This window comes from Equus asinus, chromosome 15 (assembly GCF_041296235.1).
Source record: "Equus asinus isolate D_3611 breed Donkey chromosome 15, EquAss-T2T_v2, whole genome shotgun sequence".
Classification (NCBI taxonomy): Eukaryota; Metazoa; Chordata; class Mammalia; order Perissodactyla; family Equidae; genus Equus; species Equus asinus.
The window spans coordinates 30,250,701-30,276,307 of record NC_091804.1 but is presented as its reverse complement, the minus strand read 5'-3'; the positions used below and the strand labels follow the sequence as shown (position 1 = coordinate 30,276,307).

Sequence of the window (25,607 nt, the reverse complement as noted above, 5' to 3'; positions counted from 1 at the left end):
CCCACGTTCACAGCAGCATTATTCATATAGCCAAAGGGTAGAAACTCCCTAAGTATCCATCAACAGATAAACAATGGATAAACAAAACGTGGTCTCTACATACAACAGAGTATTATTCAGGCTCAAAAGGAAGGAAATTCTTTTTTTTTTTTATTGAGTTATTGATAGGTTACAATCTTGTGAAATTTCAATTGTACATTAATGTTTGTCAGTCATGTTGTAGGTGCACCACTTCACCCTTTGTGCCCACCCCCCACCCCACCTTTCCCCTGGTATCCACTAAACTGTTCTTAGTCCATAATTTTAAATTCCTCACATGAGTGGAGTCATACACAGATTATCCTTCTCTAGCTGGCTTATTTCACTTAACATAATTCCCTCAAGGTCCATAAAAGGAAGGAAATTCTGACACACGCTACAACGGGGATGAATTTGGAAGACATTATAGCAAGTGAAACAAGTCAGTCACAAAAGGACAAATACTGTATGATTCTACTTATACGGGTTCCTAGAGTCATCAAATTCATAGTCAGACAGTGGAATGGTGGCTGCAGGGGCTGGGGGAGGAGAGAATGGAGACTCAGTGGTTAATGGGCACCGTTTCATTTTGGAAAGATGAAAAAGTTCTGGAGACGGACGGTGGTGATGGTTGAACAACAATGTGAATGTACTTAATGCCACAGAACCGAAGACTTAAAAATAGTTTAAAATGGTAAATGTTATGTATTTTTTTACCACAATAAAAAAAAAGCTTCTGCTTTTAAATATATATATATATATATATATATATCTCAGTACTAGGCCCAGAGGAAACAAACAAAAGTGTTTACTGAATTAATGATGACTGACATTGAATCACAAGTTAGCACCATGCTCCAAACCAGACAGCTTTAGGTGAAAGCTCCTTCACTACTCTAAATATATTGTTTCCTCTTCCCCAGGGTGCACAGAATTTAGAGAAATAACTTCTGTGACACAAGAAAATCAATGAGCGCTCTCGGTCTCCACCCACCTGATTCAAGCAGCATTTTTGCAAACATGGGATTCAAAGGAAACTCTGCTATTCTCATGCCAAGAGGTTCGGTTAGGCGACAGTCTTTGTCCAGACCTGCCAAACAACAACAACAACAATCAGAAGGCGTGTACCACTGTGTTGGAAGATGCACCGTTGTTGAGAGAATAAAAGATGACGTATGCTAAAAAAAGGCATCCAAAAGATGAATCATGCACTACCAAACTCAATCTGACACCACAGTGCTGTTACATTAAAGGAAGAAAAGACCTCCTCTGAGCTCAGTTTTTAAAAACTGATACTTCTAATGGCTCCTATTCGAGGACTTAATTATAAGGAAATGGCCCTGCCGCCTTCTCGAGCTCCCACACCCTCCTCACCCACTGCAGCCTCACTCCTGGTCCTACTACTCCCCAGAGACTGCTCTTTCCAAAGGCCCGACAACTAGATGGTGCCAAATACAAAGGGCACTTTCCTAGGCTCTCCAGCAGCTCTGACTCTGCAGACCACAGCTCCTGGGAAACATTCTTCCCCAGCTTCCATGACCCCCATTCTCCTGCTTCTCCCCCCCCTCTCCTGCTGCTGTTAGTTACCTCTGGATCTTCTGCCAGGTCCAGTCTCTTACAGGCCACAGATGTCCCAGGACGGCATCCCAGGCCCTCTGTTCTTCTCATACTATGTGAGCAATTACAATGACTACGAATCTAAATACTTGCCCAGATCTCTGGTGCGAACACCAGAGCTGTTTATCCAGCTGCCTCCTGGGCAGTTTACTGAACTCCTTCAATTCCCCCATCCCTTCTCGTCTCTTCACCACTGGCCAACATCCAGGGATTGGATGCCCAAAATGGAGGCCACTGTTTTACTGTTGTCCAGACTATTCCCATGATGTCGCAGTAAAATAAATGCTGCAGAGCTCAGAGTGAGCGAGAAAAGGTCCTTTCTCTTCTGTTCCCATATAACCTCTTCAAAGGTGATAACTCAGCTTGAAACTAAATTGAGTATTTCCCTCTGCCTTTTCCAGCTAATTTAGGGCAGTGAAGAAATAGAAAATGTTTTAAGTTTCATTCTGTTTGACTGGAAGAAAATCAGTCCAAATAAAAAACTTCTATGTAGTCAATATTCTCTCATCCTTCCTTATAACAGATTATCCAAGGAAACCTTGATTCCAGGTTCCTATTACACGCTTGAGACCAGGGGGTGAAAACCTATTCCAGCATGTACACACTCTGATGCAGACCCACCTAAAGGCCTTCTAAATCACTGAAGATCTTCTGAATCAGTAAGTGGCTACTCCTTCACAGGAAGTAGCATAAATATAATGAATGAAGATGGACGCCCACCTCATCCCACACAAAAAAATTAACTCAGAATGCATCACAGACCTACTAAATGTTAAGAGCTAAAACTATAAAAACTCTGCAAGGAAAACATAGGAGAGATCTTCATGCCCATGGGTTAGGCAATCGTTTCTCAGAAAAGACACCAAAAGCACAAGCAACATGAGGAAAAATGCATAAATTGAACTGTGTAAAAACTTAAAACTTCTGTACTACAAACAATACCATCAAGCCAAACCACAGAAAGGGAGAAATATTTACAAATCACAGATCTGATAAGAAACTTGTACCCAGAATACATAAAGAACTCCTCCAACTCAGTAACAAAAAGACAATATCCCACGTAAAAATGGGCAAAGGATTTGAATAGACATTTCTCCAAAGATGATATACAAATGGTCACTAAGCATGTGAAACGGTGCTCAACATTACTGGTCATTAGGGAACTACAAATCAAAACCACAAGATGTCACTTCATATCCACTAGAACGGCTATAATACAAAAGACAGATGATAACAAGCGTTGGCAACTTGCTATTACGTGGAAGAACTGAAACCCTCATACACTGCTGGTGGGAATGTCCACCAAAAACTTGTACGTGAAGGTTTATAGCAGCATTATTTATAATGGCCAAAAAGGGGAAACAATCCACATGTCCATCAACTGATAAATGGATAAGAATATGTGATATAGCCATATACAATGGAGTATTATTCAGCAATAAAAAAATAATGTATCAATATGTGCTACAACATAGATGAATCTTGAAAACATCATGCTGAATGAAAGAAGCCCCTCACAGATGACCACACGTTATTATGATTCCATTTGTACGCAATGTTCAGAATAGGCCCATCTGTAGGGATGTGCAGTAGATTAGCAGTTGCCTAGGGCTGGGAGAAGGAGGGGAGAAGAAATGACAAGTGAGTGCTAATGAGTATGGGGTTTCTTTTTTGGTTGATGAAAATGTTCTGAATGTTCTAAACTTATGGTGATGGCTGCACAACTCTGTGAATATACTAAAAACCATTGAATTGACATTTTAAACAGGTAAATTATATGGTATATGAATTATACCTCAATAAAGATAGTAAAAAAAAAAAAAGGAATCTCAAAGGACAAAACTTCACTAAAATTTAATACCAAACTGGATATTATATTCTCTTCAGGCAACATTCACAGAAAAGACCAGTACTTCCTGAAGAGGTGAATTCAGGCTACGATATTCTGTATCTTAAGGTAAATACCACATTTTCAAACAAGAGAATAGAGGTTCCTCCATAACATAGTGTTTCCTTGCCCAAACAACACCACAGGCTGGTAATCTACTCACTCTGCACAGGGAAGTCCAGGAACGGAACGGAGGGGAGTGAGGTGGAGAACACTGAGCCACAGATTTCAGGATGGGGTGGAGGGAGGGAGAAAAAGGTCTAGGGAGGTAACATCTGAGACACAGTAGGGAATCTTCTGGATGTCTGTTAGGAGTGTGGCCTGGTGACGCTTATTAATAGCTTTTGATGTTCCGACATACTTTAAAAACTCATTGTCATAATTGGACTTCATGTACTATTAATCTAATTATGGTCCCACCTTCTTATTTTAATAAAGCGCAAGTGTTATTAAGAGGCTTACATATATGGGAGAACCAATCCCATTCCTAAAGACACTAACAGCCCTAGAGTGAGTACAACTAACATCACACAGTAATAAACACACAGTAAGAGACAGGCGTACCTCCCAGAGCATAGAGTAACTCCAACGCTTGCACCATCGACTGGGCTGGAGGGGGCTGTAAAAAATATTAAAATCCTCCTAAATTAATTTCTTCGGGTAACAGACAAAAAATGTGACTATTTCCTGCTCAAATCCACTCTCCCTCTAACATGCCCCTCCTCTCCTTCTCAGCATCCTCAGTACTACTTGGCCGTTAGACTCAGCTTGATTAAACACTCCCCTTTGAGGCCCTCCCCCAGGCTCCCCTCCTTCAGAAGTGACGGCCCTCCCTTGAACTGCCTCCCTGTTTTCCCTCAACTCTCACCAGAGATTTCCAATTTTTACTTCATAGTCTCAACCCCCGACTGCACTGGAAGCCCTGCGACACTGCCGTACTGACAGATGACTGGTCTTTGCATCACCCAGAGCCCTGCTCCAGGTCTTACTACAGGGGGTGACTCACATACGTTGAATTTGAATTTCTGAAAATAATATAGAATGCTAGCCAACCTGAAGTTAAGCAAAGCTGACACTGTGACCTTCAGTCTGATTCTCTGGATCTGTATATCTTTCTTTCCTTCCACAAATCTTTACTGAGCATCTACTAAATGCCAAGCATCATTACCATTTTCTTCTAAATTATTTTGTTTATAATAAGCCAGGTAATAAAATTATAGTACTTTTCCACACTGCGTCGCTTTTTCTTACTAAACGCATTCTCATAACAAATCTATTTTAAGTATCACACTGTTTTAGCTCAGTTTTACAGATGAGGAAAGTGACTAACAGTAAGTAACAGACATTTAACAAGGCCAGGTAGGCAGTTTACCAAGGCAAAGCCAGAAACGGAACTCTGGTCTCATTTTTTCCACTCTACCCCACGTACTAACTGCCAAGCAACAAAGCTGTACTCCTAAAAGTTGTGATGATCACACGCACACACTCACAAGGGTAGGAACTAGACGTGATTCACCACACAGAGGGTATTCAACACATCACCGTTGACTCAGTCATGTGATTGATTCAATAGCCCTTCCTCAGGGCCTACGACATCCTCCTTTACAAAGAGGCAAAACACGCAGCCAAGTGGAGGAGCTCACTCCCTCTGGGCATCTCTTACATGGAGATCACATGGGATAACAGGAAGAGCAAAGCATTGCATTAGCTTACGAATAGTTACAGAACAAAACTAACAAGGTCCTCTTTGACTCCTTTCAATCCTTGGCCCTGTTTCTAGTCAGTCATCAAGTTCTATGAATTCTGCTCTTTGAATTTATCATCAATCAGGAAAAAAATCCTTTAGCCCCTCCTACCCCCACCCCAAAAATCACATCCATAGTATTTTCACCTAACCACACGTTTACTAGTATTTCTCTATGGCCTCATCTGATTTGGGATCAAATGCAAACACTGTTCTAACATGGTTGGAAGGATTGTGTATGTATAATTTTAGTTTGTTTTTCTCACTGTATAGTTTTCTGTTTTCGCTGTTTCTTGTACCCATAGAAACTTCCCAGCGATTACCTGGGATAGCTGTATAACATTACAACAAGGTCATACTCTGTAAAATAAGCAATTTTCTTGCTATTGGGCAATTGAATTGTTTTCAGTTCTTCAAGTTGAGTTGTTTTCAGTTTTACCGCTGTAAATAACAGTGCTAAATACACGAAATTACATGTAGCCTGTGACTTCAACTGTAAAAAACACCATTTCAGGGAAAAATAACCAGAAGAGAATGTATGAAGATGAATTTGTATGTATTTTCCTCGTTTTTCAGTTGTCTGAAAGTTTATGATTTTCACTATTTATATTTTTAATTTAATATAAAATGATGCTATAAACATTACCATAAATGTAAATTTTTCTCTTCTTTTGAATTATTTTTTTCAGGAGAAATTTCCCTGAGAAGAAATACCAGGCATGTCTATGGTTCATAAAATAATGTCAGAAAGTCCTCCACGAGGACTGAAATGAGTATAAAACTACTTTCCCAACTGTGTCAGCTTTGGATTTCATCATTTTTCATGTTTGATCGTCTAATTAGTGTAAAGTGGTACCTGACAGCTATTTCAATCTGTACTAATCTCTTCTAAAGAAGCCAGAAATGCTCTGATGTTAGTTTACTGTTTGTGCTTCTTCCTTTCCTTCAGTATTCCCTTCAATGGCTATTTGATTTATTCTAACTGATGTTAGAAAACTCTTCGTAGTTTTTGAGATGCTGATCTGTCATTTTTCCCATTATATGCTTTTTTTCATCTTAAATGTGCGGCTTTTCATAAGCTTTTAATTTCTATATACTGCTCATCTTTTCTTTACAATTTCTTGTACCACATACCCATAATCAAAGGGTATATTTTCTCCATACTTACGATAAATACACGATTGTTTTCTTTGGGAGAGAGATTGATATTTTTCTATTCCTTCATTCACCTAGTTCATCATGACATATATGACATTAGGGACTTTATTATCTAAGAATCTTAAGAATCTAGACTTGTCACACCATATACCGATACGGTTGGGACAGAACAGAGTTAAAATACCAAGTCTTCAAATCACAACAATTCAAGAAGAAAAGGTGAGTGAATATTTATTAATTGACCTAGATATGAAGAAGTGCTTCATAAGCACAAGAATAACAGAGGAAATCACAGAGGCAAAAATAGAAAGATTTTACTGTGGAAAGGTTTAGAATGTCTGCATATTAAAAAAACAAAGAACAAAAAAACAGTAAAATGCAAATAACTAGAAAAACTGCTTGCAAGAAATACTATAGACAAAGATTAATGTCTGTCTTTAACAGTTAAAGGACTCTTAAAAATCACTAATAAATACTAATTCTAACAGATAAATGACTTAATTCAGAAGAAATATAAAGTGGACAACACATTTTTTTGAATTATCTTATGAGAAATCAAAGTAGTAAGGTTCAATAATATTTTTCCTCCCTTCCTTTCTCCCTTCCCACCACCAATCAAATTAGCAAGACCCTAAAAGAAAATAATGGCATGATGAGGGCACAATGTATCGGGCATTTGTGCACTGATGGAGTTTGGACCCATAAAGCAATTTGGCCATGTATTAAGGACTTACAAAACAACTATGGCCCTTTCACCCAACAATTGCACTCCTGGACACCTGCCTTAGGAAATAATCAGAAACACAAGCAGACACGAGGACCTTCCCTGCAGCTCCACCGAAGCCCTCCTGGCTGCCCATTCCTGATCTCATTCACATAGTCCGTACACACACTTGCTGTCCTGGACCTCGCCCCCCTCCTGACCTGGTGAAACCCTACTTGGGTTTCAGGTCTTACCTCAGACATGACTGACTGGGCTGGGGCCCTTCCTTTGTCTCTCAGAGCACTGGGCACATGCACTGTAATTACCCACTTACGCATCTCTCTCCTCCAGCAGACAAGAACAGGAATTGTGTCTGCCTTGTCCGGATGTATTCCCCCCTACCTTGCACAGGGCCTGGCGCAAAGCAGGCACACAACACATGAGCTAAGTGAAAAAAACCAAAAGGTGACATGCTCTGTAACAATGTCCTGACGTTGCCCTGAGCACTCCAGCCTCCCACAGCCCCAGACAGAACGCAGGACTCACCGACATGAAGTGGAACCTGAGGACGTTGTCAATTCCTAGTGCTTTCAGCTGTAGGATGACAGGCGCCAAATTGCTACGCTGCATCTCAGGAACGGTGGATTGAGGCAGCTTGTCAAAGGCTTCCTCTGAGGATAGGAAATCAGAACTGTTTGGGATCAAATGTCACAATCAAATGCAATCATTACACCAACTGGACAGTTTTCCTTCTCCAACGAGAGGCTCTAGGATTCTAGGATTGGATGCATATGATGTTACGATACAAAGTTGTTTCTTATTTAGGAAAGACCATTCTACCTAAAAGATACTTTAGCAATTTCTATCTTATAGACAATATATCTTTATAAAAGTTTGCCCATTTACTTTAGAATGCTCTCTTTAATGTGCTTTTTGTCAGCAAAACATTAAATCAAAGCACCGAGTATTTGCTGAATCACTACTGGCACCCAGTTACCATCACCTCTGCTTGGGATAGAGTGAGTCAAGAAGGCAAGAACTATACAGATAAGCAACAAACAATTTCAAAATAAATCACCAAAACAGTAACCAGAATATAACAAATGACCAAATCTTATAAAAAGGAAAAATTGTCCAAACCTAACTTTTAAAATCACTGAGCCAGGCACACACGTCACACTCAGAATCCAGATAGATCAATGAATGTTAATACATCCCATGGGGAACAAAAGGTGACCTCCAACAGGCAAAAGCACCACCAGGCACAGAGGTGCCGAGATGCGAGGGGCAGGAGAAGGGAACAGGGAGGGAAAGAGGCCTTTTTATAAAAGCCAAACAAAAAGGGGGGGGGGGGAAGAGGGAGGAAGAAATTAAATCATTTTTGTGTATATTCAGAAAGCTTATGGATTATATAGAAAATGCTCCACCCACAAAATCCTCCCATATCAGTCAACATTTTACCTGTGCACACCCTCCTTAACACAAGCCTAACCCAACTTCCATTTGGATCATAAAGCTTTAGTTAACCAGACAAAAAGCAAACCAAAACAAATGTCATGAAGAAATAGCACTATCACTGAAGAACTTCAAAAAGGTCTTCTTTGAGAAAACAACCAATATTCTGTAGACTGATTGATACAAATTACCAAATACATGGATCTAACTGGAAGGTTCTGGACAATAGGCAATATCAAGAAGTTCCAAACGGGATACTCCCTTTGAGTTTTAAGAGTGTTTTGGGTACAGCTTTTTGGTAGTCTAACCACATTTTCCAAACACACTGCTGACCAAGGAAAAGCAAAGTTATCTGATAAGAGGACAACCTCGCTACTGAGATGCTCACAGGAAGTAGGTGCTTCCTAAGAGTTCAAGGACACTCAATTAAACTCCACTGAGGACTCGAGTGTATGAGGCATTGGGCCAGGAGCTGCAGGAGCCGTAGGCCAATGCCTCTCAGAAGCTTCAGTGATAGAAAGGGCCTGGGACCAAGACCAGAAACAGTGACCTCCATGGCCAGGTCCCAATAAGTGGTCCTCCCAAAGGGAAGTGGAGGCTCAGGGGAGGAGGAGCCGCAGCTGTTGGAAGAAGGCATCTGAGGCAGCTTCATGAGGGAGTTGCCATTTGAGAGAGGAGTTGAAGGATAAAGGGGATTTGTTGGGCAGAGCAAACAGCCCAAGGAAAGCTATCAAAGGAATAAGAAGTAGATGTGGGAAAACAGAAGGCATGTTCAGAAGAGTGCGGTTCAGCTCGGACGCTGTGTTGGGAAGGTGTAGGTGGATAGCGGGAGAAGATAAGCTGTGAAAAAGTTCTGGAAGCTTCTGAGAAACTGTTAAGGGTCTGAGCAGGCACCCTGTGCAGAACTTCACTCTGCAAGCTCGCCCAGAGGTAGGTTAGCCAAGAAAGCCTAGAGGCTGAATGCTAATGCACCCACTTACTTTTGGGTGGGCCTTCCCCAACCCCACTCCTACTAAAACCACTCATGCTAAGGAAGCCAGCGACCTTTCAACTAAATCTACCTGCCTACCTTTAGTCTGCATTCTACTATTTGATTTCTTTGGAGCAAGAGATGATGCTGGCCATTTCCTCTTTAAAAATAACTCGAGTTCCTCAAAAAGTTAAACATAGAGTTACCATATGACCCTGCAATTCCATTCCCAGGTGTACACCCAAAAGATTAAAAACAGGTACTCAAACACGTACATGTACACACATGTTCATAGCAGCAACTATGCACAACAGCCAAAAGGTGGAAACAACCATCAACTGATGAATGGATAAACAAATTGCAACATATCCATACAATGGAATTTTATTTGGCCATAAAAAAGAATGAAGTAGTGATACAACATAGATGAACCTGGAAAACACTTAGCATTCATCACACTAAATGAAAAAAGCCAGACACAAAAGGTCATATATTGTATGATACCATTTATACGAAATATCCACAACAGATAAAATCATACAGACAGAACAAAGACTGGTGGTTGTCAGGGGCTGGGGACAGGGAGGAACGGGGAGAAGCCACTTAATGGGTAAGGGGTTTTCCTTTGGAGTGATGGAAACGTTTTTGAAACTAGACAGAGGTAGTGGTTGCACATTATGAATATCATAAAGGCCACTGAACTATTCAATTAAAAATGGCTAATTTTATGTTACATGAACTTCACCCCAATAAATTTTTTTAAGTATCTTGAACCTTTCCCCTCCCCTGAATTTCAGGATGCCTTTTAGCCCTGGTTCTCCTCTTTCCACTCCAATCATTCCTTCTTAGTCCCCTCAGTGGTAGAAGACCCTTGCCTCTCTGGTCTCAGACACTGCCTTTTCCCTCCCTCCCAGGAATACCCCTGACCTCTTCCTCCCCTCCAAGTACTTGTTTCTTCTATTCCCTCGGCCTGGGGTGCTGAAATCGGATCTCCACTGCCATCCCTTCACCTGGATAGCTACTGGGCTGCCAATGAGATCAGGCTCAAATCCTCGACTGTGAAGCCCTCCCAACAGGGTAACTTCCTGCTCTGTTTCCAAGGCTAACTCCGTTACGGTGACCCTATCATACCACATACAACAATCTGTTTGTGGGTCTGCCTCCATCACTAGGCTGTCAGCCATGGGGCCACAGACGATGTCTCCCTGGGCCCTACATCTCCAAACCCCAGCACAATGCTCGGCATACAGCAGGTGCTCTGTAAACATCTGCTAAAAGAAAGAATGATGTCAAGGACTAAACGAGGGCAATGGTAACCAGAAAGGAAAGAAGAGATAAATGATAAAACCCCTGGATCTGATAAGTAGCTGCAGATAGGTATTGGACCAAGGAGAGAATTAAAAGTGATGTGAAAATTGAGTTTGGACAATTGAGAGAAATCTTGATCCCATCCCCCACAAGAGAAGTGCAGAGAAAGTGCAACTCTGGAGACGTCACTGTCTGTAGGTAAGGCTGTCTTCAAGCTGGAGAGAAAGGTCCTTAAGGGCTGGGACAGTCTTTATGGTCATTTTATTTTGCTCTTTCAGAGCCTAGCATAGCGCATGGCACAGAGCAGGAGCTGACCAACTATTTGCTTTCTATCAATGAGTCTCAGGATAGAGCTTGTCTTTTTAGCTCTGCAAAGATGCTCTGAACCAGAGGAGGAGATGCAAGCCAATGGTGAGGTCCCACAGAATTCAGGGATCCCAGAACAAGAAAACGGCCCATTAAGCTAAAGGAAAAATAAGAAAGCCAGGACCTGGGATGCCTGGCTGAAGCTACAGGGTCACATGGTCAGATAGGCCGAGGCCCAGACAGTAGGTTAGAACAGGCATGGCAAATACCTGGTGACTCACTGGCCAGCTCTCGCCAGCGGGGAGCAGCAGCAAAGAAGCGCTGTTTGAAGCGAGGAAGGCGGTGGAGGCCAGTGACAGAGGGCCTTGCGAGGGAGGTCTGGATTTTATGTGACATTCTGCCCATTAAGGGAAAATATCTGCAATATTCTCCAATGCACAGGCTGACTATGAGAAAGTCAAATACTCTTATGGAAAGCCACACTTACCTGTATAAAGGCGGTAACATTTTCCGGAGCGGCTGCGGCCTCCACGCCCTGCACGCTGGTTGGCTGATGCCTGCGATACTGGCACCACCACCAAGCACTCAATAGCTGTCCTGGGATTGTAGGCCCGGAGTTTCACGAAGCCACAGTCGATCACATACACAATCCCACTGATTGTAATGGAGGTTTCTGCCACATTGGTAGCGACTATCACCTAAGTTTCCCACAGAAAGCAGAGTAAAAATAAAAGTTATTTTATTTTTAAGTCTTTTCACTTTTAATAAACTATCCAAAATCCAACAAGATGTAAAGGTGTTTTGGGCACTGCAGAATCTGTAAGAGGCAGTCTGGATCCTGCAAAGAGCACGAGTTCTAGGGTCAGGGTGTCCCGGGGTTGAATTCTCCTGGAGCCTGTGACTTTGGCCAAGTTACTTAACCTCCTGACCACACTTCCTCATCTATGTAATAATATTTACCCGCTCCCAGCGCTGTGGAGGGGATTAAGTACAAAATATACATAACGTGATAAGAGCCTGGTACTTGGTCCACGGTAAATATTCAACAAATGTTAGTTTTAGCCTTTTGCACAATTAAAGAAAACCATCACCTTGTACATGTATATTCATTTATTCCCTCACATTCTAACTATTTTCTGAGGGCCTGTACGTTGCCTGGTACTGTTCAAGGTGCTGGGGATGTAAGACAAACAAGAAAGACAAGGCCCCTGCTCTCCCGGAGTCTACACTCTAGTGTGAGCGTTTGAGCAGAGAAGCAGTGAACACAGACATGCAGATAATTTCAGAGGGACAAATACTATGAGGAAACTGCAGCAGAGTGACAATAAAATGTTACGTGGTCTTATATCACAATATTTCAATAATGGAGTGCGCTACTTTAGACTGGACAGCCAAGGAAAGCCTCTGTAAAGGTGATTTTGAGCTGAGACCTGAGTAACAAGCAGCAGCCAACCCCATAGAGAGTCAGGCAGAAGAAACAATTCAGAGAGGAGAAACAGCTAGTGCGGCCAGAGTCCAGAATAGCTATGAGATTGGGGGAGGCAGGGACCAGATCCCGCGCAGTGTCTGGGCCACCGTGAGGTGTCTGCATTTTATTCCAAGTGCACTGGGGGCGGCTCCAGGAGGGTTTGAAGCCGTGGGGGACACGTACAGATGGCACTCAGAACTTTTTTCAGGCACTTTTACATCTATCATTTCATAAAAACCTTCCAACCATTTTTATGTAGTAGACACAAGATTTATGCTATAAAACTATATATCTAAAAGTTATTATTTATGTTTTACAGCTGAGCAAACTGGGCCTCGAGGTTGAGCAACTCATTCCAGGGCACAGAGTCACTCTGGCACAGAATCCAGGCCTCCTGACTGCTTGGCCACAGGCTGCGTTTGGGCAGACTCGAGCTGCTCCATCCCAAAGGCCAGGAGGCTGAGCATCCTCTTCCAAGTGTTCTGAATTGGGAGCGGATCTTCAGACCATCCCTCACGTACCTATTCTCCGCCACCTGCTAATAAGTAGCTACTACAAGCTGACTTCAGGCTAGTTCTCTGCCTTCCTCATCGAATGGAAGGGAAAGCAGAGTAAAGCCCAGGGGACTACGAACAGGAAGCAGACTGGCTGCCTGCAGGCTCCTTCAAACCAACGCTCCCACCACACCTTCCCCACCCCAATTTCAAGGCTAAAAATTTTTAAGCCACACCTTGAATTAACTGACTTAAACTTGGCTCTATAGGCAAACTGATGCTTAAAGCAAATGGTTTAGAAACCATTGGTAGTAACTTAGCTATTCTCCTGACTGATCACAATCCAAGACAGTCCTTTAAGCCAAGGCCGTAGAATGTCACGGGGAAATATTAGACAGGCAGAAAAGAGGCAGAGGTCACTTGCTCTGATAATTACTGTCAGAGTGACCCTTTTGTGGGGCAGATTTAGAAATTTTTGTAACACATTATTTATTGTGTGTTTTTAGATCTACTGCACAGAAACATGGACCTAAAATTCTTAAAGAAAACTTCCTGTTTAGCAAGAATCACTTGAATTAAAAAGAAAATCTTTCCAGTGCATAGCAAAGGGGCACCAACGTGATTATAGACGGCTGCCAATACCCCAGGTCCTCAGGTTAGTCTTACCTTTCTGACACTGCGCGACACCCTTTCAAACACTTTCATTTGCTCAAAGGAAGGCAGTCCTGCATACATGGGGAGAACTCGGAGGTGTCGCTTCATCCCAGTTCGACTTAGTGCTCGAGCCTGCTCGATCAGCATAGATGCGACAGTTTCTACCTCTTCCTAAAACATCGAAGAAGGAACCAAAGAAACCGGGATCAATTTGATCAATTTGATCCCTGTTTCTTTGGATCAATTTGAGGCATGTCATTTTATCATACTGAAAGAAAATGAGAGTTGGGATCAGGATTTTAATGGTGGTCAGATTCATGAATTTTAGCACAATCACATTCCACTCTGGGGTGGTATTTAATCACATGCGACCGAACAATGGTGCCCGTGGGGTGAAAATCTGCAACTGTCAGATTAATTACTGAAATCGATACTATCTGCAGTGAATAGAGAGTCGCAGAGAGACAAAAACAACTTACTCAGCTTTGACGTACTGCCGCAAACAAAGCATGTCACACACATGGACAGGTTGTGGCATACAAAATCACTTAAACTCTCCCCAGGAGAGGCTACTGAGCTGTGGAAAATGTTCGACATGGAAAAGCTGACAGCAAGAGGGAAGTTCTGAACAGTGAGCGCTACCACCTTGAGTGAACACTTGGGCTCGTTCAGGTGTTTCTCCAGTAACGTACCCACTTACCACCTCCAGGATGGGCTGTGAAGGTGCCACTAGGAAAGAGACATGCAGCGCCAACATGCACACAGCAAAATGTACCTAATGCAATATCCAGTTTTGGTATACACAACGGCCCACTGACTGAACTACTGAATTTACTTTGGAATTAGCTAATAAATTTAAAGTACATTTAACCCTGTGCAGACAGAACAGGCTGGAGCTAATGACTCTCTGCCAATCTAGTCAGTGGAAGAATGACTTCAAATCAAACAATTTTTTATGCAATTAAGCAACAACAAAATACAATAAAACATGAAATAAATGGCTAAGTAAATTAATAGGCCTCTGTTTCAATTGTGGTGCTGCCTTAACATGTTTGTTCATCACAGAGAAAAGGTCCAACGGAATTACCTGGCCAGTAAGAAATGCGAGTACGTCTCCATCTCCCTCCGTCTGGTGAATTTTCATCACAGTTTCTACAGTTGATTTGATATAATCTGGAACAGGGCTGAAAAGATGTATGAGATCAATCCGTCACTAGAATATGCTCATTAACTATAGATCAATTACCCCAATTATCTGGCAGCGAAGCCTCATGAAAGTTAGTTTGGGCCTGCCTGGCAGGTAATCAGTATATGAATAAATAAAATAAATAGTCATCTTTTTTTTAATGCAGCATTCAAAAATAATCCATAATTACATGTATACTATGATTTCTGGCTTAATGTGCAAAGAAATAAAAACAATAAACCCACACAAATAGATATGCTACTCTTTAGCATGCAAAGATGCCTGGTCAGAGAAAACTGGGGGCTGTGGTCGCAGCGCTGAATCCCACACTCTTTCCACTTTCCCTCCTGACCACTGGCAGCACATCTGAGTGGAGCAGATGGAGCTGATGGGTGCGCTGTCCAGCTAGAATGACTCAGAAGCCAGGCCCACAACTCTCTGTATTTATCAACCACTGGACCAGGCTCCTGGTCTTTCTTTGTCCAGTTAGGTGTAGGAATTAGAGTGGCCCCTTCCTGTCCAAGGGGGCTCCTCCCAGAAATGTCAACCAGGCCTTCTGGCTAAGATGTAGAGGGCTGAGAACCCAAATGATTCAAATCCCCAATACTGCCCCTGCTGACCAGGGGTCTTATAAACCTCAGTTCTGAAAACTACTAAGCCCCCTCCCAGCAACTTGTTACAATTTTGCTCTTTCCCACTGAGCTGCTGACCATAGACTCAAAACCTGAGCATCGGTGTCAAAGAGTGTAAACCGAATTCAGCAGTGATACTGGCAGGGTTCCAGAACATCCTATCAATGACAGGAGACACAGAACATGCTCCTCCTCATCAGCCTGGCATATCACCCTTGGAGCTGCAAGCAGATATGTTGCTTCTCATTTCACAATACAGGCCTAGTTTTCTAATCACCATCATTAAAAAGGCAAGGATCACCAAACCTTTGGAGATAAAAGATATCCACTGGAAATGTTCGCCCTTCCACTGTAAGAATCACACATGTATCCCTGGTGGGGTCACTGGTATCATTTTGATTAAAGAAATCCCGAAATTTCTAAAAAAAAAAAAAAAATCCATTCTTCATTCCTTTAGAAAATAGGTTTCACAGTAACTCATGGAAAGAAAGAAATAACATAAAACTGGCAGAGCAGGGGATGGGTAGTAGGGATTGGAGAGAGATATATATATACTACAGACCATGGGTTGCAGAATAATTATGAAAAATCATATTTTTATTACTATAATTTTGAGGAATCACATTTCAATGACAGACTCTTTCCTAAGGTTTGATCAAAAGAATAAAGGTTAGATTTCAAAACCATATTCACTGATGCATCAGAGTTAACACGTAGCTGTGGCATTATTTATCTTCTCCTATCCCCTGTATTTTAATTTAACTGAAAATTAGGTCAAAAGGTGTGATTCAAGTTAAATGCACATTAAGTTAGGTTGATATGTAGTTCTAATCTGGAAAGCATAGACTTGATCACACAAGGTTATCAATTTATAAAGGAAACTTCTACTTCTGTGTATAGCAGGTATGTTCCTGGCAACATAACTACAGATACATATTTACTATAACCTTCCCAGTGGATTTCAGGCCACTTGATGGCAGGAACGGTGGCTTCTCCGGCTTTATATGCCCTACAGGAGTTAGCACAACACTGTGTGGGGTAGGTCGTCAATTATATACTTCTTTGACACTCCCACTGTACCCTCTTGAAAGAAGTGACTCTCCACAGTTCCTCTGGAATAGTGGCCACATTTTCTCCACTGGCACTTGACCACCAGACCGGCAGTCTATAGAGAGGCCCCACACAAGAGCTTTGGCCAACACTGGTGCAGGGAAACACCACCAAAGATCATCTCTTGGAGAATGTGACCCAAGATACACAGAGAAGCTGAGCCCGAGCAGACCAGAGTGACCAAACCAGCAGCGGAGTGAATGCTAGATGGGACGCTGCTGTGCCAGCAGCCAAGGAGGCACTGACATCCTGGCTGGTGGAGCGTGTCATTATCCTATCCTCAACGACCTTCCCATTCGCCCACTACCTTCCAGCTCCCCAAGGCCTGGTTCGGCATTAATTTCTATTCTCCTAGGACACCTGGCTGCATGATCACAAGTCCTGTCTTCTTTACTTCCCTGTGTGTCTTTACTAAATACGCCCAGACCTGCTCCTGGAAACCAAGAGCCCAGGACTGCACTGAGGATCGGCATCGAATACAAAATGAATGGGCATGGAGGAGTACTTCAAAAAGAGTCAACTGGATTTAACCACAAAATACTGGGATGCCATAGACTAACCTCAAAGTTGTGTTTGACAAGAGTAAGCACAGATTTAAAAGTGCCTCACGGCAGCAAAGGAACTGTGCTGAACTACATGGCTACAGAGCTATGAAGAACCATAGGGCACCATTCTTCACTTTCTTTTGGGGTAAATTCCCTTCACGTGACTTCAGCCTTCCTGTGTCCTATGATGTGTATGGCACAGGCACGCTAAAAGTGATGCACCAACAAATGAGAAGAGACAGCCCCCAACACCCCAAAAGAGTGAATAATCCAGGGGGACAGGTGTGCAAAGAAGCAGTCATCACACAAAGCAAGGCAGAATGACTAGATGACCAGAAAAGAGCTGCAAGTTACAATCAGAGAGAATGAAAGGTCAATAGAAAGGTCAATAATGACTGGCTTTAGGGAAGGCTTCATGGAGGCGGCAGTCTCCCCTGGCCAAGTCTTAACAGATGAGGCTTATTACTGGCTGGGAAGGAGAAGAGACACCCCTTCCTAGGATGACAGCAGAGTGCCCCAGACAGAGGAGAGAGGTCAAGGTCCAGGGCAGGCCAGCGTCATCTCTGAGTTAGCCCTCTCATCTACAAGATGGACAAACTGCTGTCCACTCTGCAAGGCTGTTGTGTAGTTCAAATAAAATGAATGTGGCTGCAACTGGCACAGATCTGGCCCAGAATGGGTACTTGATAAGTGATCGCAGTTATCACTCTGAAGCGGCCCAAACGTCATGCTGCACAGGCACTTTATCTAATGGCCAAGACAAGGGCAGTGGGGACGGGCATAATATTATCAGACATGTGTTCTGGATGCTGGACCCTGGTGGGCATGTTGGAGAAGGGCAGGGACAATAAGAGATTGGAGGCAAGCAGACTAATTAAGAAAGCTATTATAGTAGCTCAGAGGAGAGAGAACGAAAGCATGAAGTCGGAATGGTGTGGAAGCAAAGCATTCCTGAGGTGAGCTTGGTGGAACCCGGCAATCACGAGTGTGAGTGCACGCACGTGCACGCTCGGGAGGATGGAATTACTTCTTAATCAGGGATAAAAACTTCCGAAAGCAATGGAAGTCTTGAGCCTGAACGACTGCTAACGAGAAAGGGACTGCCATGGAGAAGCCGAGAGTCACAGGCTTGGAGGAGTCACAGGTCGATGAGTCAGGGGGTCTGTGACTGGCCAGCTGCTGGCAGCTCAGGCTGGAGCACAGGGGCACAGTCAAGAAGGCCACAAGCATGAAGCAGCCACTGAACCAGGGGCCATGAGGGAGGGCAGCCTGGAGGAGGAAGAGCAGCCAGCAAAGGAGCCTGAGGGGAAGCCGTCAGGGAGGCAGGAGAGAGGGGAGACGGCAGGCCTGTAGAAGCTGCGGGTAGATGAGGAAGATTTTCAGAAGGACTTGGTGGGCACAGCTAAATGCCACCAAAAAGGCAAACAGAACGGGAAGGATGCCTACACCTTAGCTTAGTCCAGGAATATGTGGTGCTGAAAAGAAATGATGGGGAGTTACTCTTTCAAGACATAAAATTCATCATCAAGTGTGAAGGCACAAGGCCTTTATCCTTAAGATCTTTATCTTTTATCTTTATCATACATACAGAAAATTATAGGCTAGAAAGCAAATAAATATAGGATCAACAGTAGATGCATCTTGAGACAGAAGGAAGGAACAGGAAGAGTGAAATGAGTTCAGCACACCTGGAAAAGGAGCGTTTGAGTCAGGTTTCAAAGAGATGGGACCACACTGACACAGACATACAGTAAGAAACACAAAATGACCTGAATGAAGAGGACAGTCTGTGAAACGGAACGTAACTGGCGTGGACATCTGCTGGGCTGTCCTCCCAGCTCACCACAGTTTTCCTTCCCTGGTCGCTGCTCCTACTTGGCACAGGAATGGGCTCCCAGCAGCCATGTCTACACAACTCACCCACCAGGCCTACAGAGGTAGCCCACGCAGATTGGTCCCAAGTGAGCACCTGACCCCAGCCAACCCCAAGTTCCTTCTCTAGGAATCTAGAAAGAGAAATTAGTCTCTCTCCAAGTAGCTGGATCTGTGACCAAAACTGTAGAAATACAGCCTCATACTGAAAAAAGTAATAAAAAGAAGCTACCTGTGTAGGGAGAAATACAGTATGTAGAGAAACCAGACAAATAGGTAACTACAAACTCAATTAATTACATGCTAATTTCCACCCACAAGCTGAAAAGGAGTATCCTCTGATCACATGGAATCCAGGACATGGGATGGCCCGATAAAGAAGGTAGGCCACTCTGCCAAAGTGAAGCTCTTGCTAGAGGTAACTCCCCAAGGACTAGTCCAACAATTCCAGTGCCTACGGGGGACGGGGTGGGGGGGAAACACTCGTACCTCTGCATCCAGAGTGGCTGAAGCCACAATCAATCGAAGATCCCCTCGCTTTTTCTGAATCTAAAAAAGAAGGCATTAGGAAACAATGATAACAGTGTAATACTCACAGATGAAATAATCTGATACCTGAAATTTATCTCAAAATAATTCAGTGTGTACTTTGGGGGTTTGAGGGGAGCTTATAGAAAAAACAGGACTGACCACAAGTTGACAGTTATTAAAGTCATAGGTACAAAGGGGGTTCATTATATTATTCTTTCTAATCATGTGATAAAATTTTCCAAAATAAAAAGCTAAAAAAAATTTGTATAGAAAGTATAAAGGAGCTTTAAGACCTCAATTTGAATTTGCCAAAAGTAAAACCATTTTTCCTTAACAGTTGGGTCTCTGGATAGTCAAAATCTATGCATATACAGTTAAAGTAGGAAAAAGTACATTACAAGCAAACAAACAACAAATGACAACTCCGAGACAGAAACAAGGACAAAACATATTAACAGTTATTCAAAGAAACAGATAATCAACAGGCATAGGAGAAATCATCAAATAAACTACAGTAAAAATATATAATAACAAATGAGATTGTTTTTTCATCCATCACATTGGCAAGGATCTATTTTTTTAAGGCTAATATTCAGTGTTGGCAAAGATTCAGTGGAATATGCTCTCTTATACTGTTCCCAAGAAGGTAACAACTGGGTGAGATAATCCCTGTTAAGTATCAAAAGTCAACTCTTTGGCCAAGGAATAAAACAATAATGAAAATAGCAATAACGGCAGCAGCTAACATATACTAAGTTAGGTGCTACTCCAGGCTCTCTGCGTAGTTGTGTAATATACGCATTGCACAAAAATGCCTGGCTAAGAGACTACGGGCATCTGAAATCCAGCCCACCCTCCCCTCACCTAGCTGTGGACACCCTTCTAGTGGGAGCATCTTTTTCTAATTTGCACAAAGGTGGCACTTCATGGTCTCTGTGACCCCGTGCAGGTGCCCTCCTAAGAATTATACATTCTCTTATTTAAACCTCACAACAATCATGCTACAGAGCAGCCCCGTCTCTCTTAATGAGGGAGAGCTTCTGTCCAACACCACAGCCACCAGCACATGTGGCTGCAGAGCCTTGAAACACAGCCAATGTGACTGAGGAGTTGAATTTTTTACTTTATTCTAACTAGTCACAGGTGGCCAGTGGCTACCACACAGGAAAGTGCACCAGCACAGATGTAGAGACTTCTATTATCCCCATTTTAGAGACGAGCGCACTCAGTGGAGTCACACTGAACCCAGGCGGTCTGAGCCGGAGTCCATGCTTTTAATCACCCAGCTCTGCCACCTCTTTTTAGACTTCTGTGACTGGGAATTTGTGCAAAAAAGACCAATCAGAAAATCCGAGAAGGGAGGAGAGGAGGGAGGTAAGGTTGAAACAAGACTGGCCGTGAGTTGTAATCGTTGAAGCCAGATGTTGGGCACAGGACAGTCATTAAACCACTCTCTTTTACTCTGGGGTATGTGTGAAAACTTCTATAATAAACAGTTAAAAAAAGAAAAGAAAGAAATGCAACAGATCTAATTATAAGGGTGCTCATTGCAATATTATTTAAAATACCTCAAATTTGGAAGCCATAGAATGGCTAACAGTAAGCGAAGAGTCAAAAACGTTATAGTAGACACGTGATTATACAGCCATTAAAAATAATGTCTTCACAAGGCCAGCCTGGTGGCATAGCGGTTAAGTTTGTGCACTCCGCTTTGGCGGCCTTTGGTTCGCCGGTGCAGATCCCAGGAGTGGACCTACACACTGCTTATCAAGCTACGCTGTGGCAGACATCCCACTTATAAAACAGAGGAAGATGGGCACAGATGTTAGCTCAGGGCCAATCTTGCTCAAAAAAGAAATAAATAATGTCTTCAAAAAATATTTAATGACACAGGAAAATAATCCTGATGTGATGTTTTAAGAGAAATGAGCAAGATACAAATTAGCACATACAATCCAATCCCTAATATGCCCGAAGAGATGCGTGTACACACACAGTGACACAGAGGAAAAAGAAGAGAAGAAAACATACCAACATTCTACCACTGATTTTCTCTGAATTGGTAGGATTATGGATGATTTTAATTTTTTTCCTTCATATTTTGTTGGATTTTCTAATTTGGTACAATTACTTTCCTAATCAAGCCACAAACTAAAACAAAAACAAAAAGGCTGGCAGTGAAGTCATACCTTTTTCAGCAAGCCAATGGCAATGTCTGTGTACAAGGTCCTCTCGTGGGCTTCATCCAGCATGATGGCGCTGAGAATCAGAGGGAAGATCTTGTGAGCATCAGACAAACCTGCCCGCAACATCCCATCCAGATCGTCAAAGGGACTGCTGGGTGTTTAGGCCCCATGCCAACACTTGGTGACAAAAGTAAAGCTGAGTAACTCCTTTTTGACGGGAGGTATCTCTTAAGCTAATAAAAATGGTGACATCAACATATCTTGGTGAAGAAAATGGTGAATTTATTGCTATCTTTAAAGAGTTTTACCACCCACTTTGGATTCCAATAGGACCTAATAACTGATTTTAATTTACAATATAACATATAACCCCACACAGCAACAAAATTCAGAATGAGGCCCAACCACCCAAAGATTGTTAAGCTGCAGAAAACAGCACAAAGAGGCATGTGATCAGAGCTGTGTCACATGTGTACCAGGGAGCCAAATGTGACATTCTTTCCCAGAATATCAGAGCCTGGGTGGGAGAACTTTAACGCCACAAGTGATGGACAAAGACACCCAAGGGGGAGAAAGGGGAAATAATTATTTGGACTCTGCATATTATGTTCAACAAAACATTGCCCAGTTCTGTGCTGTGACTCTGCAGTCACCATCAATCCTGGGATATAAGAGAGGCAAGATAAAAATGACAAGTCAACAGACTGTTAAAATAATGACAGGGATATTAATGTGCCCATTTTTGACTGTGTAAATTATAAGAAAAACATCAAGGCTGAAAGAGCCAGGGGACAGAGGAAAGCTTTGGGGCAGCTGAATGCAGTCACAAGTCCCAGCTATTAACACAACTGCTTCTCATCTACCCATGCATTTTTCAAACTTTAGGAAAGTTATCATAAGAAAAACATATTTACCTATATTTTGTTAACAATGGGTCAACCATCATTTCCCTGACCAACATTCCATCAGTGAGAAACTAAAAAACAAAAACACAAAGTTTTAGAAATAATTCATTTACACTGTATATGAATGTTTTTTTAAAATTCAAATGCAGCCAATCACATAACCTCTTTGCCAGTGTGTGTATAAGACAACTCCCACAAAGGACCATAAGGAAATGCCCCAACATTTTAGTCATCAAGCAGTGGAACTGTTCACAGACAAGACTCAAACATGGGATCCGCAGCTGGGGCCTGCCAGTCTTTCAGCAGAATTTCACCTGCATTTTCACCTGTCTGAGCATCGGCCAAGCCCCATGTCCTCCGGGCCTGCACCCCTGGCACTGCTGATGAACAGACAAACCTCTGTCTGCCCAAGGGAATGCCATGAGTCTCAGGTAATTGTTCCTGAAACATCCCAAAGATGGCAGACGTGTAGCTCCTGAAGTTATTAACCTCAGCTTCAACTGATATTATTTTAGGGGGGCTGGATGGGGTGTGGTTAAGAATAAAGGATATGGTGTCACAGTGCTGGGAGTTCAGACCCTGGTCTACCTCTTACTAGCTGTGTGAACCTTGGGCAAGTTACTTACACTTTCTGAGCCTGACTCCTCATTTGTAAAATGCAGATAGCAAGAGCATCTACCTCAGAAGGTCATTGTGAGAACTGACACAGTACATGTAAAGTGTCTAGCACAGGAACCAGCACAGACAGTGTTCAAGAACGTCAGCTGTCATCATTTAGGACTAAGGAATGTTTACAAAATGCCTTAGAAATATGCAGTAACAACTACCTGTTACTACTGTCACCCAAAAACAATTCAGTACTTTAACAAAGCTAAACATCTCCCTCACAGGCCGGAGAGCTTCGTATTTTTATTTTTTCTTTTGTTTTTAAGAGCAGGATGCGTTTCCATCATATTTTTCTTGGACCTGGTACCAGCTGCCACATAGATACACAGGAGTGAAAATGAGAACCTGCCACAACGACTGACCACCAGTTAAGAACTGAGCACCTTAAAATTATGACCAAATGGAATACAAAAGCTTTTCATGAAAGACACAAAAACAATCATTTGGTCGTGTAATCCACTGTAAGGTGTCTAAAAATTAGCTACTTTAAATAAATTTGATGGCACAGAATATCTCCTTTACTCAGCAAAATGAATCTCAAAGGTAACAAAATACAGAAATTTGGAAAACAAGGACCATATTTTTATAAATCACTGCATTGTTCATTCAGCTCATCTGATTCTTTTCAGTTTTTCTCTGTTGCAAATTGAGAGGTAACTGGGATTCTAATAGCCAATTTTCATTTCATCAGAGCACTTTCATTCATTGTTTTAGACTCTGATTCCAACACAGCGGTACCCAGTAGACACTGTTGAGATGACTGGACACCAATTATTACTGATACTAATTATTTTAACAGTAGCCAGGGGGTCAAAGAACACACGTGGAAAATCTATTATCACGTAAAAATGGGAAAGTCCTGACTACTGAAAGCAATATTTGTGAATTTTACACTTTATCAATTTATACTACCTTGTCCCTGTTTTTAAGTCTTTCATAGGCAAGTGTGTATATTTAGACAGCTATGTGGACTGGTGGGAAAATAAGAAAACACTCATAAGAAAGCGCATCTTTGAGTCCTGCTTCCATCACTGACGGGCACACAATGTCAGCCACGTCATCCAGCCTCCCAGGCCCTCACCCTCTTCAGCTGCAGACCCAGGCCTCACCCTTACTTCCAAGGGCCTTTCTGGGCTAAGAATGAAGGACTCTGAAGAGGCTCTGCGCCTCCCAGCAGCCCAAATTCCCCAGGGCCAGGATGGTTTCATACACTCTCTGCCATGGATCAGTGTCCTGGTCAGCAGCGATGGCTGCATGTTTTTAATTCCCCCAAAATAATCTCCTTCCTTATTTACATTAGGAAAAGCAGCTTGAGCACTTCACCTTAATTCTCGTGGCCAGCGGGTCAGTGCAGTCGTCAAAGCGGATGCAGTAGCCCACCTCATGGCCCAGCACCGCACCCCTCTCCTCAGCCACTCTCCCTGCAACCTTTGGGAAGAAAGATCATGCTGAAAATAGAGACATAGAAATTACTGCACAGAGCACATACTATGGGAAATCTAAAGGTCACTTATTTTTTAAAAAGTATGTGAAAACAACAGACAATGAGAAGAAAAGTGTCAGCTTATTAGAGAACAAGTGTAATAACCTTTGTGATTTATTAACTTTACGGATCTCACCTCATTCTACAATCCACTGGAGGCAACTTATAAGAACATACACAACAAAAATGGAATCACATAAAGATGTTACAGATCAGGATCAAAGAAACGACAGATAAATTTCAAAAGATCAAAGCTAATGAGAAAATTTAAAAAAATAGATAATCCAAAGTTAAGTTAAGCCACAAATTCAGCTCTAAATTTCCTGGCGGCCAAAGCAAAAAGGGAAGCAGAAGAAATTACAAGATTCACTCTGTTCCTAAAGCCTTCTTTAGCACACCAACTGGGGACAAATTTTCATGTCTTCATACCATGAAATAAAGCACCTTCCACTGGACCATGAAGGCAGAAGAGGAATGATCAAATTCAATACTAGGCCAAGTTCATCTTCTCTCTGGAGGAAAACAAATAATGTTCCCAGAGCCAGATAACCTAAAACAATTTGCAACAGTGTCCCAACCACCAGAACCATTAAAAGGGGAAATAAAGACAAGAATGCAGGTTAAATAAAAAAGGGCAGACGAGGGGCTGGCCCCGTGGCCGAGTGGTTAAGTTCGCACGCTCCGCTGCTGCAGGCGGCCCAGTGTTTC

The 25,607-nt window shown here is 42.5% G+C and overlaps 1 protein-coding gene across 5 annotated transcripts in view; it reads right to left on the bottom strand.

Moving 5' to 3' along the window:
- The window catches only part of DHX35 (DEAH-box helicase 35), a 67,638-nt gene that overhangs the window by 20,312 nt on the left and 21,719 nt on the right, over window positions 1-25,607 (bottom strand). For 3 of the 5 annotated variants that reach the window (XM_014847201.3, XM_014847200.3, XM_044748192.2), the window contains exons 5-15: window positions 24,740-24,844; window positions 22,760-22,821; window positions 21,849-21,918; window positions 19,618-19,677; window positions 15,908-16,020; window positions 14,871-14,967; window positions 13,796-13,954; window positions 11,655-11,865; window positions 7,675-7,799; window positions 4,088-4,142; window positions 1,013-1,108 (exon numbers count right to left, since the gene is read on the bottom strand). In XM_014847201.3, the coding sequence (XP_014702687.1) occupies window positions 1,013-1,108; window positions 4,088-4,142; window positions 7,675-7,799; window positions 11,655-11,865; window positions 13,796-13,954; window positions 14,871-14,967; window positions 15,908-16,020; window positions 19,618-19,677; window positions 21,849-21,918; window positions 22,760-22,821; window positions 24,740-24,844 (1,153 nt within the window). The remainder of the gene's footprint in view (window positions 1-1,012; window positions 1,109-4,087; window positions 4,143-7,674; window positions 7,800-11,654; window positions 11,866-13,795; window positions 13,955-14,870; window positions 14,968-15,907; window positions 16,021-19,617; window positions 19,678-21,848; window positions 21,919-22,759; window positions 22,822-24,739; window positions 24,845-25,607) is intronic. The other 2 variants (XM_044748189.2, XM_070485931.1) reach the window with 1 other exon arrangement.